General features: G+C 40.7%; 1 protein-coding gene across 3 annotated transcripts in view; it reads right to left on the reverse strand.

The window, feature by feature from the left end:
• aralar1 (calcium-binding mitochondrial carrier protein aralar1) overlaps positions 1–17,942 on the reverse strand; it is a 50,688-nt gene that overhangs the window by 24,400 nt on the left and 8,346 nt on the right. For 2 of the 3 annotated variants that reach the window (XM_019057817.2, XM_019057819.2), the window contains one exon: positions 597–662. In XM_019057817.2, the coding sequence (XP_018913362.1) occupies positions 597–662 (66 nt within the window). Of the gene's footprint in view, positions 1–596; positions 663–11,284; positions 11,652–17,942 lie in introns of those variants that run through there. The other variant, XM_019057818.2, reaches the window with a different exon arrangement.

Below are 17,942 nucleotides of genomic sequence, written 5' to 3' on the forward strand. Positions count from 1 at the left end.
CCTGTCTTGTAGTCTGAGTTGGGAATTTGTGGTTCACTTTGAAGGTAGATCGCATTTTTATTTGGTTAATAGGACGTCTTCGCAAATTTTTTTTTCAATGTCCAGAGCTTTGTTATTTCTTAAAACAGCGAGCATTTATGTTAACAATCAGAAAGAGACAAATTCAAGCACTTCACGAATATCTTTTAAAAACGTAAGCTATTTTCAAGCATCTTCCAAAAAATCAAGCGCTTTTCAGGGCTTGAATTTTTTTTTAAAAATCAAGCACTTCTCAAAGCCGAAAGACCATGTGCAGGGTGTCTAGCAAATTTTAAATAAAATTCCCGATATTTTCCTGATTTCCCTGACTAAAACGACCAAAAAACCGGGGAAAAATTTAAAATTCCCTGGCAGACAAAAAAAAATCTCTGACATTTCCCGGTTTCCCAGGTCGCTAGACACCTTGACTGGGACACAGGTACTTACAGTGAATGCGAGTTGACTGCCATTAGAAAGAACTCGTTACTAAAGCAGAGGTCAATTTCTCGAACTCGGGCTTCTCTTCTTGCGTCTCCTTCAAGCTTAGGTACATATAAAGTAAAGCAGCGAACACATACCTTGTTGAAAATCTGTTGTAACTGCTCAGTTGTGGCTCTTTTTGGATAAACAATCGCTCCATGGAACTGAAACACAAAGTAATCATTTCAAAATTAGATTTGCCAGAAAATAGGTGGCTTTAAAGGCCAAATGAAAAAAAAGGAACCTTTGAACGAAGAAAGGGCCATACCGAGGAGTATTCTGCCGTGCTAAGGAAGAACACAGTATCAACATTCGAGAGTTGCCAAATTTCCTTGAATGAAATGTTTATTTTTGAGAAAAATTATGAATATTTTTCTTTGCAATTTTCAGACGCTTTAGATCAAATTAAAAACAAAATTATCTGAAAAATTGGCAAAAAAATATTCAAAAAAAATTTCTGAAAATTAGTAACTTGCCAGAGGAAAGTCGGCAACGCCTGCGATGGCTTATACGGCGTTTTTCCTTAGCACGACAGTATTCCCATGACGCGTCATGTTTTCTTAGATAATAGATTCCCTGGTTTTCACCTACTTAAATTTTAAAGTTATTGCCCAAAAATGTCCGAACTTTTTAAAAATGTTGGGCGTAAAATGCTTTCCACAAGACACATTTAGCGCAAAGTTTATTATTCATCGACAGAGCACATCAGGGCCGGATTAAGGGGATGGCCACATGGGCCGCGGCCCATGGCGGCAAATTTAAGGGGCGGCAAATTTTGCGATTTTTTTAAGTGAAGGTATAAAGCAAATCGGATTCAGAAAAAAATACAAACGAGAAAAGGCGACAAAATCTCTCATCTCCTGAGAGTACAGTAATTTCGCATTGCGTCAAACACAGTGCGTTCAGCACCGCTCGACGTGAAACGCAAAGCGCCTACAAGACTGTAGGAATACTTCACGCATTGCGTCAAAAACAGTGCTGTCAGTAGCGGTCGACGTGAAACGCATAGCGCCTACAAGACTGCATGAATACTTCACGCATTGCGCAAAACACAGTGCGGTCAGCGCGGCGCGACGGCGGAAGTTAAAATTATTAAACCACATTTATGTTTGTTCTTTCATAATGTTTTCGTTCATTTCTTATAAATGGAGGGCCTTGTCCACACAGAGATAGGTTTACGTAACTTAACTTTCGCGCAAAGTTCCGTGAAATTTTGCTGGTAGTGTTGACATAGGGCTTTCGCAAAAAATGTGTCCAACACGAATAAACGCGTCTTATGCACCCCTACCCCTCCGGCACGTTCACTGGATGGATTTTATTGATGTTTCAAAACTAATGAGAAGAGGGCGGCAAAATACAGGCGGCCCATGGGCAGCAAGTAGTGAATCCACCCCTGGAGCACATGGGTGCAACTGATGCCGTTCAAAAGTTTTGATACGGCAGAAAAAAATCGAGATATATCTGAAAATTTCAGTACTTTTCAGGGACTTATCACAGTTTATTAAAATTTACTAAAGTTCAATTTCCTAGGTTACATTCCCTTTATTAATAACTTGTCATCCTGTCAGAGCTCATGATGGAGGCCTTACGAAGGTAGCAACAAGAGGTGAGGCAATCTTTACCCTCATTCGTGAGTAATGTCCGCCTCAAAGAGAAAAAAATTAGTCGAGCAATCTCTTTTTTGTCATTTCTTTTCGTTTTCTTTATCCCCCTTTGTATGAAAAAACGTAGATAAAAAACCCGCGAGAAACCTTTCAGGAGTCGTTCATAAAGAGCGTAACGCTGAAAATCGGATTTTCCCCCTATCCACGTAACGCACCAGAGCACCAGGTCCTGCGCCCTCTCCAAACCCTCAGATTAGCGTTACGAGACAATTTTTTATGAAAAATTGCCTTCTCGCGTCGATGTATCATCATTAATTCTCGACGCTCGCTTAGCGTTACACAACGGCGCCGTAGACTCCCCCACCCCCTGCAACGCAGGCTGAGGCCCCCTCCCCAAGCGTTACGTATTTTGCAAACAACCCTCTAATCTAAAAAATCGTAACTAAAAACGATGGACCTCCTCTCTCTCTCTCTCCCCTCCCCCTCTCTTTCTATTTTCTCATTACCGTTTCGCTGGAGCAAGCGGCAGGAAATGCAAATAATTGCGGGAAGACGAAAACACAGACCGTAAGGTGGGGGGAAGGGTATACTTAACAGATATGACCTTGACGTGGAGCGTGGATCCTCTGCCCGCGAAACATTCCACGAACACGAAATGATATCATTTGTTGTTATCAAAGGTTAACGACTAAAAAGCGGAAACAGTTCCATTGGCCGATGAACGCTTTCGTCAACGCCGAACGCGGATCTAGGATCATGTCGGACATTTCTATCCTAAGGGGATGACTAACTGAAAATGTACTGGTGAGGGGGGTGATCCCCTGACCGCTACGCGGCCCGACCCCCTGCGCCTTCAGAAGGGCTCTCCGCGGCGGTGAAAAAGCTCGATGATTGTACCTAATTTGAACGTACTTCTGCCAAACGGATCCGTATGCATTAAGACATGAGCCCTGACTCCATAAGAATATATGCTTAACAAGGCTCACGTCATAATGCACATAGTTCCGTTTGGCAGAAATGGAGAATTTGCATGTGTCTGAAATTTGATGAATTTCGTGTTTAAGTGGAAAATACTGAGTGAACTGAACACGAGGATACCCTCGGTCCATGAACTGAACAATTATCGGCGAAGATATGACAAAATGATCTAACCTGGTAAAATACATGTGTTTAAATGGGAAATGCCGCCAGATGACGTCACTAGGCGGTTCATTTTTTCACATTTAAATCTATTTTCATGCTGTTTCCCATATTAGAAAAAAAATTATAAAAAATACTGCAGAATCAGCTCTTTCAGCACTTTCAGATGAAGCAATAAAAGATATGCATGCAAATTCGCCATTCGTCCATTTGAGAATTTGATTGATTGATCGTGCCTAGAGTCACCATTTTTTTGGTTGGATGTTGAACCAACTCCGCTATAGCCCCATCGCGTGATATCTAACAAATTTCGCGAAATAAAATAAAAATCGCATTTGCGAATTTGGGGACAGTATGAGCTCATCTACAGATCGCCTGCTTGCTGCCGACCGAAGAATCTTGGAAATGACTGATCGTATCTCTGAAAAGTACTCTGAAGACAAGAAGTGTTCATAAAACACATATTGACCTCCGCCTTACTGCGGGAACAGTACGGCGAAATGGATACAAATCAACGTGCTCCTGGGTCAAGAAATTGCCTATTCCTAAAAATTGAAGGCGTCTAGGAAAACGCGGTTACTGCGTGTACGGTGTAAGCTCTTTTTTTTAAAGTATTGATTCTCAAGCAGAGCAGAATGACTCCACTAAACAGCAGACTGGCTGGGAGCATGTTGATTTTTTATCAATTTGCCGAGCTGTTTCACATGTTGAATGGAGGTCAAAGTGCGTTTTATGATGAGTGTTTTATGCTTTTGGTGGAATTTAGAAGAATACACAATTTTGAAAAAGTTTTGTTTTTGCTTTTTTCTTAGAATGCTTATATTCCGACAGGTACTACCGTGCAATAAAAACCCGAACAAATCATTCAAATTGGTACGATGATCCGGATGAAATATTGTTATTTTAAAGCTTGTGAATTGTTCGTTTTCTACCTCCACAATTACAATAATAAATTTAAAAAAAAAAAAAAAAAAAAATTGAGGAGTCCTCATCGTGAAAGCAATAACTTTCATAGACCTTCGAGGATTTTCAAAAAAATTCCAAGGACTTCGTCGAACTCAAACAAATTTAGGGGCTTTGAAAAATGTATTGAAATGGAAATTTTCTCTCTTTGTACCTTGATTCTCTGTTTCCTACCTATGATTAGTATTTATGGCATACATAGAAAACTTCGGAAGTCTCTATTAATTTTAGGATATTCAAGGACTCAAGCATCTAACACAACTTTTTAATACAGCTTAAGACTTTTTCAGGAGTCATACAACATACGAGTTCTATTATTTAATTATTAGGAGGATTTTACTGGCAGTTTAATGTAATGCGTTTGAAAATTTCATAAAGAGATATTCATATAACTGCATATGAAACTAAATACCTCATCAAAGAAATTTTGGTTGCATTCGCACACCTAAATCTAAAATCTGCATCAAGGAAATTTTTCTTGCATTCGAAATTCGAATGCTTATAATTCTTTCTTTGGCACGACAGCTCTAGCAAAATTTTACGTAAGCGCAAAGAGAAAGAATACGATTTTTCAATCGACGAATAATAATGACTGATAATTTGCCGAAATGTTGGACTGATAATACATTTTTGAGCGCTTGATTCGACGGCTTATCTTTTGAATAATGGTGCGTCTACAATAACGTGCGTTTTCACAATTTAATTTTTGCATGCATTAGCAAATAAGCCACCCGATCATTGCCCCCCGCGTTTTGTAACTTAATGTTAAGTCCCGTCTGATTTGCTGTAGTGTCACAAGAGAGGCTTCGAGACTACTCCTAGAGGGTGATCCAAAAGTCTGAAACCCATTCCTCCACTTGGTAACTTGAAGTTTTGATGGGGGATGTGCTGTTGTCAATCTGATTTTTTTCATTTAGATTCAAGCGGAGATTTTTTTTCTCTAGTCCCTGTTCATGAAGGTTCATTAAAACAACGTTCAGGGTTTTTACTTTTTTTCAACTTTCAAATTCCCTGTGTTTTCCTTGAATTTTCCTGATCGATTGCAAAAAATAACTTTTTACGACTCACTTGTCACAGAGGTGTAACACGACCACTCTTCCGAGGTTTTGATAGCTATCGAATTAAAAAGGCTCCCTCCGCCTTTTAATCTTTATAGCTCCAATTTTACTACTACACGATTCAATTCTAAAGAAAATATTGTGCATATTAATGTAGAAAAAGATAAACTTCAGACTTGAAAAAGCGAAAAAATTCTAGATCCAACGTTAACTTCCTTGAGTTTTCCCTGTAGAGGAGACCCTGTAACGTTAAAAATGTAGCGGAGAGGGGTGTCCAGAGTTTTGAATCACCCTATGTACCACTCTTGAATGATAAAACTTTATCGCAAAACGTGCGCTACGACCGTCGTCTTAATGTGAGGTGGTCACAATAATTTTATTATCATCAGGCTTCACTCAATCATTGCATCACCTAATTAACAGCATCCAAAATCAATATCTTGTACCAATGTATTTACTGTTTAACAACGGCCAAAAAAAGTGAAAAAGTCTGCGTCGGCTAGAGCAAAATTTCCGGACTCGGTAACGAATTATATCTTTATTCGGTGGAATATTCCCAACTTAGATAACTATGTTTCGTTGTCTCTCTTAACTTACGCCTGACGGGAAAAGGATAAAAAGGATGATTTATTGCGTGCCCAGAATTATTTTTTCATTCGTTTATCTATATTGTTTCAGTTTTTTGAAAGCGCACATTGTGAATCCTGTGTTATACAACGTTGCACTGCCACGTAAAAAAAAAGAAAAAAATATCCATATCCAACGGACAACATCTGTTAAACAGCAATACATCACCGAATGTCTTTTTTTCCTCTGCGAATTTTATAAAATTATAACATAGCAATGGTAGAGGATGTGTCAGGTGAAGAAAAGTGTACGATGTAGTGGGTAAAGTAAGAATAATCGTGAGTGAAGTAAGTAAAGTAATAGTAATTAAAATAAAACAAGTAGAGTGAGCAGTATAATAAGATAAAGAAACAAATAAGCAAAAACGGAGACCACTAGTAGTAAAATGTTAAAATTGCCTGAAGCACCAAGCCCTCTTTTCCCGACAAATGATTGATGCCAATTTTGTAAGAAACAGTGCGAAACACTACATTTAACGTGTAGTTCGCTGGTGCTACGCTCAACATGCTGAATGAGATCGGCTAAATGGCTAATGCAAGCAACTATTACTACTCTCAGGCCACTCATATTGCCTACATAGATATTGAAGGCGAGCTGGTAAGACTAGGTGCGAAACATTGTTACTACAAATGGTAGTCCGTTGAGGCTATGCTGATTGTGGGCAAGAATGAAAGTGTCCCCACAACTGCGATTTACTTTCACTGTTCCGGGGTTGCTCATTTTCCCTGATTATGCGAATATTTGTGTGAGGATTTGACACTTATTAAAAAAGAGTTGGTGTATTATTTCTGTTTGAACTGTTTTTTTCAAGTGCCTGCATTGACTTAATTCAAGAGGGTTGTCAATATTGATCTGAACAAGGCTCGATTCCACGAAAATTACATCTTTCTGGAAGAAATTTTTGGGCAAAAGTTTGCGATATAGAATTGCAACGTTTTTGGGCGCGCTTAAAGAGAGTTTTTCTGAGAGTTGAATAGACGGACCCTCAAATTTCCTTCCGATCCATGAAAAAAGTCACCGGAAAAAACCGCGGATGATCCGGATCGACGAGAATTGAGACACTGCTCAAATTAATTTCCCTGTGCAGATGAATGCGTTCATGAATGAACTAGAGATGGTGGTTATTCATTGCTAAATGAAGTCTGATTTTCATTCGGGCCATTCCCTGTCAATTGGAATACATTTTACAATAAGGAACCAATATTTCTGGCCAATTTTGGAAACAACATACATGTCATTGGTTTCCATATGCGGATATGTGCTTTTATGGGATAGCCAGAGATAGTGGTTCCCTATTGCAAAATTTTTTGATGAGGCTTGGTGGGTACAGAGAACCATATCGACGGTGTAAGTCGGCAATCACATAACTCGGTTTGCGACGTCGCAGACTTCCTGTCATGCTTTATTTTTTAAACGGAAAACTACTCAACGGCAATTCTTTAAAACTGCCGTGATTTTTCTTCTCTGTGAGAAGAAAATTCTGCATAAACTTCAAGGAATGACGTCAATTTGTTCTCCTTTATAAAAATAACAAAGAGGCGGAGATTTTTAGACACCGCAAACGAGATATGTGATTGCGGACTTACGCCGTCGATATGATGGTATGACCATCACAAAATTTCAGCTTTCTATTACCGATAGAACCGGAGTTACGAGGGTTCAAAGATGACAGAAAAACCTCGGGGCCAAGGAGCCCTTCAATTGAAAAAAAAAATCGTAACTCTGGTTCTAATCAAGCTACAAGGCTCAACTTCGGCTTATTTTAAAGCTCTTCAGCTCAGTTGAAAAATTGGTAAATGATGTCATTTTTGAAATTAAGGGGTAGATCGAATATATTTGATAGTCTGGAGGTCATGAGTTGCACACAAATCCGAGCTTTCAAACATTTCGGCTCATTTTGAGAACACCTATATAGACCCTCTTCAGCCGCACCCTTTCGAATAATTTGTTTTCCATCGATTCAAATTGGAAGCCCGCCAATATTGGCCCGCGTGACGAAGAACCGGTCTCTTTAGGCCATTGTTTTCTTCGTTCGAGGTGTCGTCCATGTGAGGAGCAAGAAGCGATATTCGTCTATTGAACTTGGAGACCTTGAACTGAGAATGAAACGGCAAACGAGATCGTTTCATCTGTTTTTTGCGAAGATAGCAGCAAAAAGGCGGAGAATGAGTCGGAATGTCCGGAGAAGCATGCTTCGAGTACCGACGAGTGTTTACCGCTTGTCGCAAAAAAACATTACACGGAGCGGCTCAAGAGAAAATCCTCTCTTCACGATACACAAACTTCGTTGGAGAGTTAAATCGATAGAATTTTTATTGCACCAGCTCAATGAAAAAATAAAGGACAACTAGACAAGTTACGGATTCAAGCATTTAGAATCAGGGTTGCCACAGAATTTAGAAAATGAAATTCCCTGACATTTCCCTGATTTCCCTTACACATTTTGGTGGAATTCCCTGACAGTTGGAGATGTGACGGATGGTTTAGAAAGGCATAATTGAAAATAGTTTCCAGGCAAAATTTGTTGTTAGAAATCTCAATCCCGTCCTGGAAAGCAATTGAAAGTGATTTAACAAATTTTCCCTGACATTTTCGTCATTTTCCCTGACATTTCCCGGTTTTCCCTGACTTTTTAAAATTCCCTGACATTTCCCGGTTTTCCCTGACTGTGGCAACCCTGTTAGATACGAGTTCGTCCTCTTTGAAATTTCCCGTACAAAACGATCTACGGAACGAAAATTACTGAAATCAATCAATGCCCAACCAAGATATCAACGATATGGATGTATTTCTATCAAACGGAACTATGTGTATTGAGACATGAGCCCTCAGACCCATAAGAATACATGCATAACAGGGCTCACATCATAATGCACTTAGTTCCGTTTGGCAGAAATACGTCCATATTGTCCTTGTCTATTGGTCCATTCGCGATGACACCCAAAAAGTGAAAGGGCTGAGGTGGAAATCAAATTTTTCAGTGCTGCGACAAACTGATTTGTGGTCATTAATAAGTTCCAATTTCAAGTCCTTGATCCTGTACGATTCTCGATTTTTTAGTAGAAATTGGGCAAAACGAGCCATCATTTCCAGCGTGGATTAAGCTACACGCATTCTAAAAGACTGAACCTGGCAACAAAGTGGAAATTTACATTTTTCAGTGCAGCGACAAAACTGGTTTATGGTCAGTAATATGTACCAATTTCCAATTCTCGATCTTCAACGATTTTCGATTCGCATTCTTTAGAGGAAAATCGGTCATCATTTCCATCGTCGATTAGCAGGGTTGCTACAGAATTTAGAGAATGAAATTCCCTGACACATTTTTGTGAAATTCCCTGACGATTGAAGATGTAACGGATGGTTGAGAAGGCATAATTAAAAATAGTTTTCGGGGAAATTTTCTTGTTCAAAATCTCAAACCCATTCTAGAAAGCAAATGAAGGTGATACAACGAATTTTCCCTAACATTTTGTCATTTCGTCATTTTCCCTGACATTCCCCGGTTTTCCCTGACTTTTTAAAATGCCCTGACATTTCCCGGTTTTCCCTGACTGTGGCAACGCTGGATTAGGCTACATGCATTCTAAAAGACTAATGAACTTGGGCATATCACCGTCGTTGAATTTAACCTACATTTTTCTCAATTCCAAATTTATCGTTTTCTAATTTAGATGCTCTCACAACTTCACAAGGTCAATTCCTTTGGTTTTGGGGTATCCCTTGCCTCAATAAATGATGCAAAATCAATCCCTCTGCGCTACCGTGCTAACTCAAAGAGCAGTAAACCCATACGATCCCCGTAAGTCCTCTAATTGGAAATTATAATTCCGCTTGTTTCGAAGAATAGAATACACCACATAAAAGGCAAAATCGAAGCATTTACGCGGCGGATTACTTCGGATTGATTTGCGACTTTTCTATAAGATTCCAAGTATTAAACATGCTGCATTTGCGTTTTACTGGTTACAAGATGGAAATCCTGCATAACTGCTGGCTGACTGAGCACGACGCGGCAGCAGTGCGGGTGTGTGTGTGTGACCCATCTCATTTTATTTTTTCCTACTGAAAGAGCTCTTCTGCCTAGCCTCGTCTAAATTGGAAAACCCCACTCTTTTCCTTTTCAATACTTTTAAATTGAAAGTATAAAATTTTCACGGACGGAGATATCAGTCTTATCAAATAGCATTTCCTTCAAATAAGACCTGGTAGTTACCACCTACACCGACCATACCTGAAGATTCGATCTCATGCAAGGGCGTTGACTTGAATTGCGTTGTAAATTTTTACATGAGTCCTGGTGGGAATTCGTGAAAAAGAAAATTTTGAAGTGAAGAACTGAAGTTTTTCGATTCAGGGCTTTTCAACTTGAAGTTTGCAAGCGACATTCCTTCTTCTGTCAAATTTTACTTTTAAGGGTCAAAAATTGCTCTCGTCAAACCTTGCCCATAAGCGTGCGGGTATCCTTACGACCAGTTTCGCAACCTCAACACCAATATTCAAGTTTTCTCTGTTTAGAAGGTATTTGACCTGGCTCATTTCTCTCAAATTCACACTATTAAAAATTTTGGAGTGAAAGTCTGTGCCGGAGTCTATACAGCGCCCAAAAACCCCGAGTGATATGTAAGCGAAGCAGAATCTATTCTCCTCACTGAGTGACTTACACTATTACGGAGCGGAGTCTTCTCTTTTTGCGGAGCGTCATACGCTTTTATGGTGCTAATTTCACTTCGCATTCATATCACTCGGGGTTTTTCGGCGCTATAAAGACTCTGGCACCGAATTTCACTCCTCGATTTTTAAAACTCCGGCATACTGCCGGGCTAAGGAAAAACGCCGTATGAACCATCAGGCGTTGCCAGATTTCCTTCTACAAATCACGAATTTTCAGGAAAATCTGTAGATATTTCTCCTCAAATTTTTCACAGGATTTCGTTCGTAGTTTGATGTAAAAATTCTGGAAATTTTAAGGAAAAATATTCATAACTTTTTTCCCTCAAAAATAAACATTTTATCGAAGGAAATTTGGCAACTCTCGAATGTCCATACGGCGTTCTTCCTTAGCACGGCAGCATACCTCCAGGGTGTCTACTAAAGCAGTCTGGCCAAAAATCAGTACTTTCACACTACTTTTTCAGTACATTCCCAAGAGATTCAGTACCTCCTCAACAGAAAAATTCAGTACTTTTTCAGTACTCTATTTGATGAGATTCGAAAAATTTGAATTTCTCGCTTAGTGTGCGACAAAAATGACAAAAAAATGAAATAAATTCCGGGCCTTCTTTCGGAATTTCCGCACTGTTTCAGTACTCCCGGACCGCCCTTAATCAGTACTATTTCCGGACTTGTAGACACCCTGATCTCTGATAAACGGGGGCTAAAAACTGGACAAACCTCGAAAGCTGAATCTGCGCTAACGGTCTGAACATCCATCGCACAATTTTCACACACAGTCACACTAAAAACTTAACCACGAATATTCAAAAAAAAAGAAAGAAGAAAACGAGGCGCACGCGGCTACATGACTAGAACGGAAGCACCGAGGAAACGGTTTCGAGAAACGTGGCGGATATGAAACTCAAACCCGAACTATACCATAACTAATGCCACCAAGCACAGATGAATTTTTAAAAAAAGCCTGTAGGTATAAATATACTTTGCTTATGATAGTATAAAGAGGAATTTGAGTGAAATTTCAAGAATAAGCGAGAGAAAAATTCGCGGGCGAGCGACGGGTCTGGACTGAGAAATTTTAGCGGGACGCCGAGTCGGATTGACCGATGATGATGCGCGGTGATAAGCGGTGCTCGTCATCGAGGCGACCAATTAAAAAACCGCTCGAGCCGCGCGAGCTGAAAATAGCTGATAATCAACGGACGCGAATGTGATACACCGCGCGCGCGGAGCCCTTTTCGCGCGCTGTTTGCTGTTTCCCGGAGCCGCCGCAGAGGGTGCTTGTTTCTTCCCGGACGCCGCGCCGCGATGCGTGGAGCGCCACCTCCTGCCGCAGCTAGCGCCCCTCGTCTCGTTTCCTGATTCATGTCGCTTGTAGCTTCTCACTCCCGTGACGGAGACAAACAGCCTTTCCAGTCGTTAATTTATCAAGAGTTTAGGACATTCTCCAGATCTGTTATGAGGGTGTCTACCAGTTTAAAAAAAAAAAACCGAATTTGGGGACATTTAGGGGTGTATTTTCAACAAGGTGTCTAATTTTTTTCATTTTGGAAAATCCTGATTTATCCTGATTTTTGACTGCTAAATCCTGTTTCCATAATTTTTCCAAATCCTGATCAAATCCTTATATTTCGCGGAGAAAAATTCATATCATATGAATAGCTCGATAAACAAATTCGATCGGACGGCCGACTTTTCTCAAATACTGATTTTATGACCGATATTTCCTCAAATCCTGATGAAATCTGGATTAAATCCTGATTGACCTCGAATCCTGATAGAATCGGGAAAATTGGGAAAATCCTGATGCTTGACACCCTGAAATTATTTGAACCGCGTTAACAGAAAGGAACCAAGCCACATCAGCTATTGCCAAGTTTAACTGGGCAATTTAATTTTTTGCATGAAAACGGTTGTGCGCATTAATGTGCAAATTTCAAGGAATTATCTGCATAGTACGAAGTAAATGCCGGACTATTTTCGAAGGATTCCGCACAAAGGTTCTCTTGTAAAAATTGAAATTGCCTCGTTGGCGATAGCTAATGTAGCTCGGTTCTTTTCTGCTAAGCGCGGTTGATTTATGATAGTAGGAAGTAAACCGATCGGTTATTTCGTCGCCCTCCTGACATAAGGGCGTAACTAAACTCTGCGATGAACCCTGACATCCATACAACTCAATGCTTTTCCGGGATCATCTCAAAGTGTAGTTACGCCCTTATGTCAGCCAAGCGACGAGTTAACCCACCTCATTTTCACACTACCGGTCGCGTGGTCGAGAAGTGTTTGCAGCGGGACACCAGGATTACCGGGAAGCGTTTTTCGTCGACATCTCGACATCCCATTTTTCGAACCACTTTGAGAAAAATCTTGCGAAAAGAAAAAATTTCAAAAATATCGATCATCCCATTCTCAAACCACTTTGAGGAAAATCTCACGAAAATTTCAAAAGAAAAATTTAAAAATTCAAAAAATCTCGATCATCCCATTTTCAAACCCCTTCGAGAGGAATTTCACAAAAACGTTGTCTCCGTGGGCCTGGGTCTGTTTTTCGGTGGGTGCACAGTTATAATTGGATTTTGCGGAGAGCTCTGTGGAAGGATGAAGCGGGAGTTAATACCCTGAGCATCCTTTCTGCAAGTTAATCGGACGGCAAGGTTGCGCTCTCGCTGGCCGGTGGCCGTGAGGAGTGATTCGCTACGCTGACGAGAAGTCCGGAGCCTAATATTGAAACCGAAAAACAGTGGAAAGTGGACCGGGACCGAGACCCATTCTCGGGACCTCATTGGCTCATTGTCACACGCGCCACGACGCGACGGTGACGGTGTCCAGAAACGATCGTAGTCCATCTCCCCTTGAACTTGCCCCAATTTTTAGCCTCTCCGGTCTCGTGCCGTACATCGCCCACTGCTGCCATTTCCCGAAATTAATTCTGATATTCGGAGCTTTTCAAATAATCGGAAATTTTCCCGGAATCTTCGGAATCCCCGGAATTTTAAGCTATTCTCGGAATTTCCTCGAAATTTGCGGTTTTTCGCCAGTTTGACCGTTTCTTTGATCAAATTTGACGATCTTCGGCACTAACCAGGGCCGGATTTTCCTACTTGCCGTCCATGGGCCGCCTGTATTTTGCCGTCCCCTTCTCATCCGTTTTGAAACATCTATAAAAACAATCAAGTGAACGTACCAGCGAGGGAGGGGTGCATAAGACGCGTTTACTCGCGTTGAACACATTTTTTGGGAAAGCCCTGTCAACACTACTAGCAAAAGGTCACGGAACTTTGCGCGAAAGTCAAGTTTCGTAAACCTATCGCTAATGGGCAAGGCCTCCCATTCATAAGAAATGAACGAAAAAATTATGAGAGAACAAACACAAAATTTGGTTTAATGATTTTAACTTCCGCCGCCGCGCCGCGCCGACCGCACCGTGTTTGGCGCAATGCGTGAGGTACTCACGCAGTCTTGTAGGCGCTATGCGTTTCACGCTGACCGCACAGTGTTTGCCGCAATGCGTGAAGTATTCATGCATTCTTGTAGGCGCTATCCGTTTCACGCTGACCACAATAACCGCACTGTGTTTGATGCAATGCGTGAAGTATTCGTGCAGTCTTGTAGGCGCTAATATGTGTTACATGCCGATTGCCGCGCCGAGGGCTTCTCCTTTTCATCTCAAGTCCTCGTCATCATTTCTCCCTGAGTCCCGTTCCAGGCCAAATTGTGTGTTCGGTTTCTCTCTCAACTCGACTAATTAAAGGTGCTTTCTCTTGTATCACTGAAAGAAGACAAAATTAGAAATTACTATACTCTCAGGAAATGAGAGATTTTGTAGCCTTTTCTCGTTTGTAATTTTTTTTTCTAAATCCGATTTTTATTACACCTGCATTTAAAAAAATTGCAAAATTTGCCGCCCCCTGGATTTGCCGTCATGGGCCGCGGCCCATGTGGCCACCCCCTTAATCCGGCCCTGGCACTAACAATAAATCCGGGCGTGATTCGGAATTTTCCCCGGAATTTTTCTCGGAACTTTGGCAAATCGGAATATGTTTCTGGAAATTGGAATGATTTCGGTACCTTTTGATAAAATAAAATGGCAGCACTGTCGCGTCCAAAACCCTACGACTCACACTGGACCAAGTCAATAGGAGAGCTTGGACAAATTTTGGAAACTTTAAGAGACTATATCGCCGTTCATACAAGACTTTGAGGCTCCAAGAGTGGTTTGAAATTTGAAATGTGACGGAATAAACATCAAAATTTGCAGTTTTAATCGAAAATTTCATGTCCGACCTCTCTGACTGACTCGTTCCACTGTGCGACTATACCAGTGTCTTTTAATGTCCCTCGAGATTCTTTTGGAATGATGTAGATTTTTCACAGCTCTGGAAAGGTGAGGAGAAACATTAACACAGTTTCTTTTCTGAAGCCGAGTCAGCGTGGAACACGTTTAAAACTTTCACGATCCCGTAGCGGAAAGAGAAGAAATGCCCTAGACAAGGTACGAATTTAAGCGATCTGATACATGTTTCTTGACCAGAATTTCACGTAGAAAACGATTCACACAACGAAAATTACTGAAACCAACTCCTAACGAAGATATTATCGTTTTTATTTCACATTGGTTACGAGGAATTTGAACTGCCCGCTCACAAGAAACTCAAAGCTCTACGTGAGTCAAATCGCGCACTACAACGGTTTCAGCAAGCTTCTCAATATTCCCGGTTTTCGTTTTCAACACAGATTCCTCGATTCCCGCGAAAAAGTATTCGTTCCCCGATAATTTCGGGGTTTTCTGTCTAGTTTCCGGCCACCGCGCTCTAGAACTTTAAAAGACGCCACAAATCCCGAAAAAGTAATAGCAATACAGAGGACCTAAAACATCGATCAAAAAGAAGTTAGCATTGTCTTGCAAGTGTGTAGAATGGGCGTATGATGATGCAATCATTTCTGGTCGATGAAAAAGACTTCGGGTCAAATGTGGTCTTACACGTGTGTTTGTTTTTTGTCACACGGGTAAACATCCACACCACCCCATCGTCGGGACGAATATTATATCTTGATATCACACCATGAGGCGCGACTGATATCAACGGGTACACAATACGAGAGCACGTGCCTCCAGATAGGTTAAGTGACTCGGACATTCTAGCTCATCGTTTGCTTTTTCGAGGAAGAGACAATTTATGACGAACTAACGATAGAAACGAAATTCAACTGGATACTGCCGTGCTAAGGAGGAACGCCGCATGAGCCTTCAGACGTTGCCAAATTTCCTTCGATAAAAACAGAATTTACTGGGAAAATTGTGAATATTTTTTCCCGAAAATTTCAGAAAATTTTGCACGCAATTTTATCTGAAATATGTGAAAATTCTGGAGAGAAATATGCGTGAATTTCGTAAAAAATACATGTTTTATCAGGGGAAATTGGACAACTCTCGAATTTTCATACGGCGTTCTTCCGTGGCACGGCAGAATAATTGTAACCGGAGTGAACAGGTTCGAAGAACGGTCGCTTTGCAGTTTGCAGGGACGTCTAAATTTCGTCGTCGCTCCTCTGACGTGAGGGCGTATCCCAATTTCCGCGTGATGAGCCTTCAGACGTTGCCATATTTCCTTCAATAAAAAACTAATTCCCAGCGAAAAGAATTAAAATTCTTCATCCAATTTTGTTGCCGAGATTGTTGTGGTGCGTGATGTGATTGAGGTAAAAATGTTAAGGGAATTGGCTTACGTTACTCGAAACTTCCTCGACTCGAGATTTCCTCAACTCGAGGAACCTCCAAAACGGCCTCGACTCGAAACTCACTCGACTCCAGAAAAAACTCCTCGACTCGAAAATCTACTCAACTCGAAAATCTCCTCGACTCGAAACTCCGTCGTCCAAAAAAAAAAAATGGCTTCCAGGTGAGAGAATGACGTTCAACGTCAATTAAAGAACAGATTAGGAATTTATTTGGAATAATAATCATGGAAAAGTGCGTCAAATTAAACTTTAGCGGCTACTTTCATAAATTCCCGGGCCATGAGTTAATTTCTGATTCATCCGCTTGAGTATGCATTCGTGAAATGGTGACTGGTGAGAAGGCGGCCCCGGCCATTCATTGTATTTGTTGGTTTGTTTATCAGTGCCAGACCAGTAATCCTTTTAATTAATTGTTTCAAAGTTAATAATTCGATTTCTTAGTGGTTTTTGTGTTTCTTTATATGATATAGCCCTTTGTGTCATAGTTCAAGCGTTCAATGGATCCTAATCGTCTTTGAGAACACGGCTAAACCCACACCACAGACGCTTAACATTCATGCGATTGAATGGAAGTGAATTTCTCGGTGATTGAACCTTTCTTTTCTCCTCAGTACTTATTTTCATCATACATGTATTCAATCATGAATTCTCTGTGAAATTTCTCGGAAATGCGTGATTTATTCTCCGGAGAAAAGTTGATAGTGTAGCCCTTATCCAAGCGTCAGCGTCTCAAATACGTACCAATTATGAAACCCTGTGCTTTATTATTTCATTTATATTGTCCACATGTGATTTATAGCAAAGGAATATCCGTTTCTCTCAGGTAACTCATCAAAAATTACAAACCATACCCTCACTCAAAAGCATCTTCTTTCAAAGCCCTTTGGTTAAGATTGTGATTCATCAAGTTGTCAGCTTGTTTTCACAAACACAAGTTCTATCGAGTCAACATTGAACATCAAACACTGTACCTATTGAGCAGATTTGTGACTTTAGAGATTAGGTTTTTCTTCATTTTCCAGTTTCTGAACATGATTTAATAGAAGTTTTCTACTTGGCCTCTGAAAGCACAAGCATAGGCCACATTAAGCGATTCGTATCTCTCATGACTATCAATCTTATTCTACCTAATAAGCGTTTTAGAGCTCACTGAGTGTATGTTGAGACAAAAGTCTAGTATTTTCTTGTCACTGCTCACCAATGGTGCTGTCTGAAAGCATGTATCAACCTGTTATATTGCTGCTGACTTGGAGCTGATCAGATAATGACATTCGTCTCAACATGCGATGAGCAAGCTCTAACAGCGATGCGCAACTGATTGCCTAATCTAGAGGACTTTGCTATCATGATGCTTTTCTTTGGGTTGGTATGTCAAGTGCTCATAATTCTTTGAAATTAAAATGTGTACGGTCTCCTGGCCCTCAGGTATTTACCTAAGTTAATCCTGAACCAAAGGAATCTCTACTGAGTCATAATATTCACTTATCCCGACACACTGCAGCACATGGGCAGTTCGAATGCTATTCTCATCAAAGTGTCAGACTCAAGAGTTTCCAAGATGGCCATTGCCCAGCATTTAAGAGAGCAACCTACCTCATCAGTTTGTGTATCTAGTGGCTGTCTCATTCAAAGATCATGG

This window comes from Bemisia tabaci, chromosome 8 (assembly GCF_918797505.1).
Source record: "Bemisia tabaci chromosome 8, PGI_BMITA_v3".
Lineage (NCBI taxonomy): Eukaryota > Metazoa > Arthropoda > Insecta > Hemiptera > Aleyrodidae > Bemisia > Bemisia tabaci.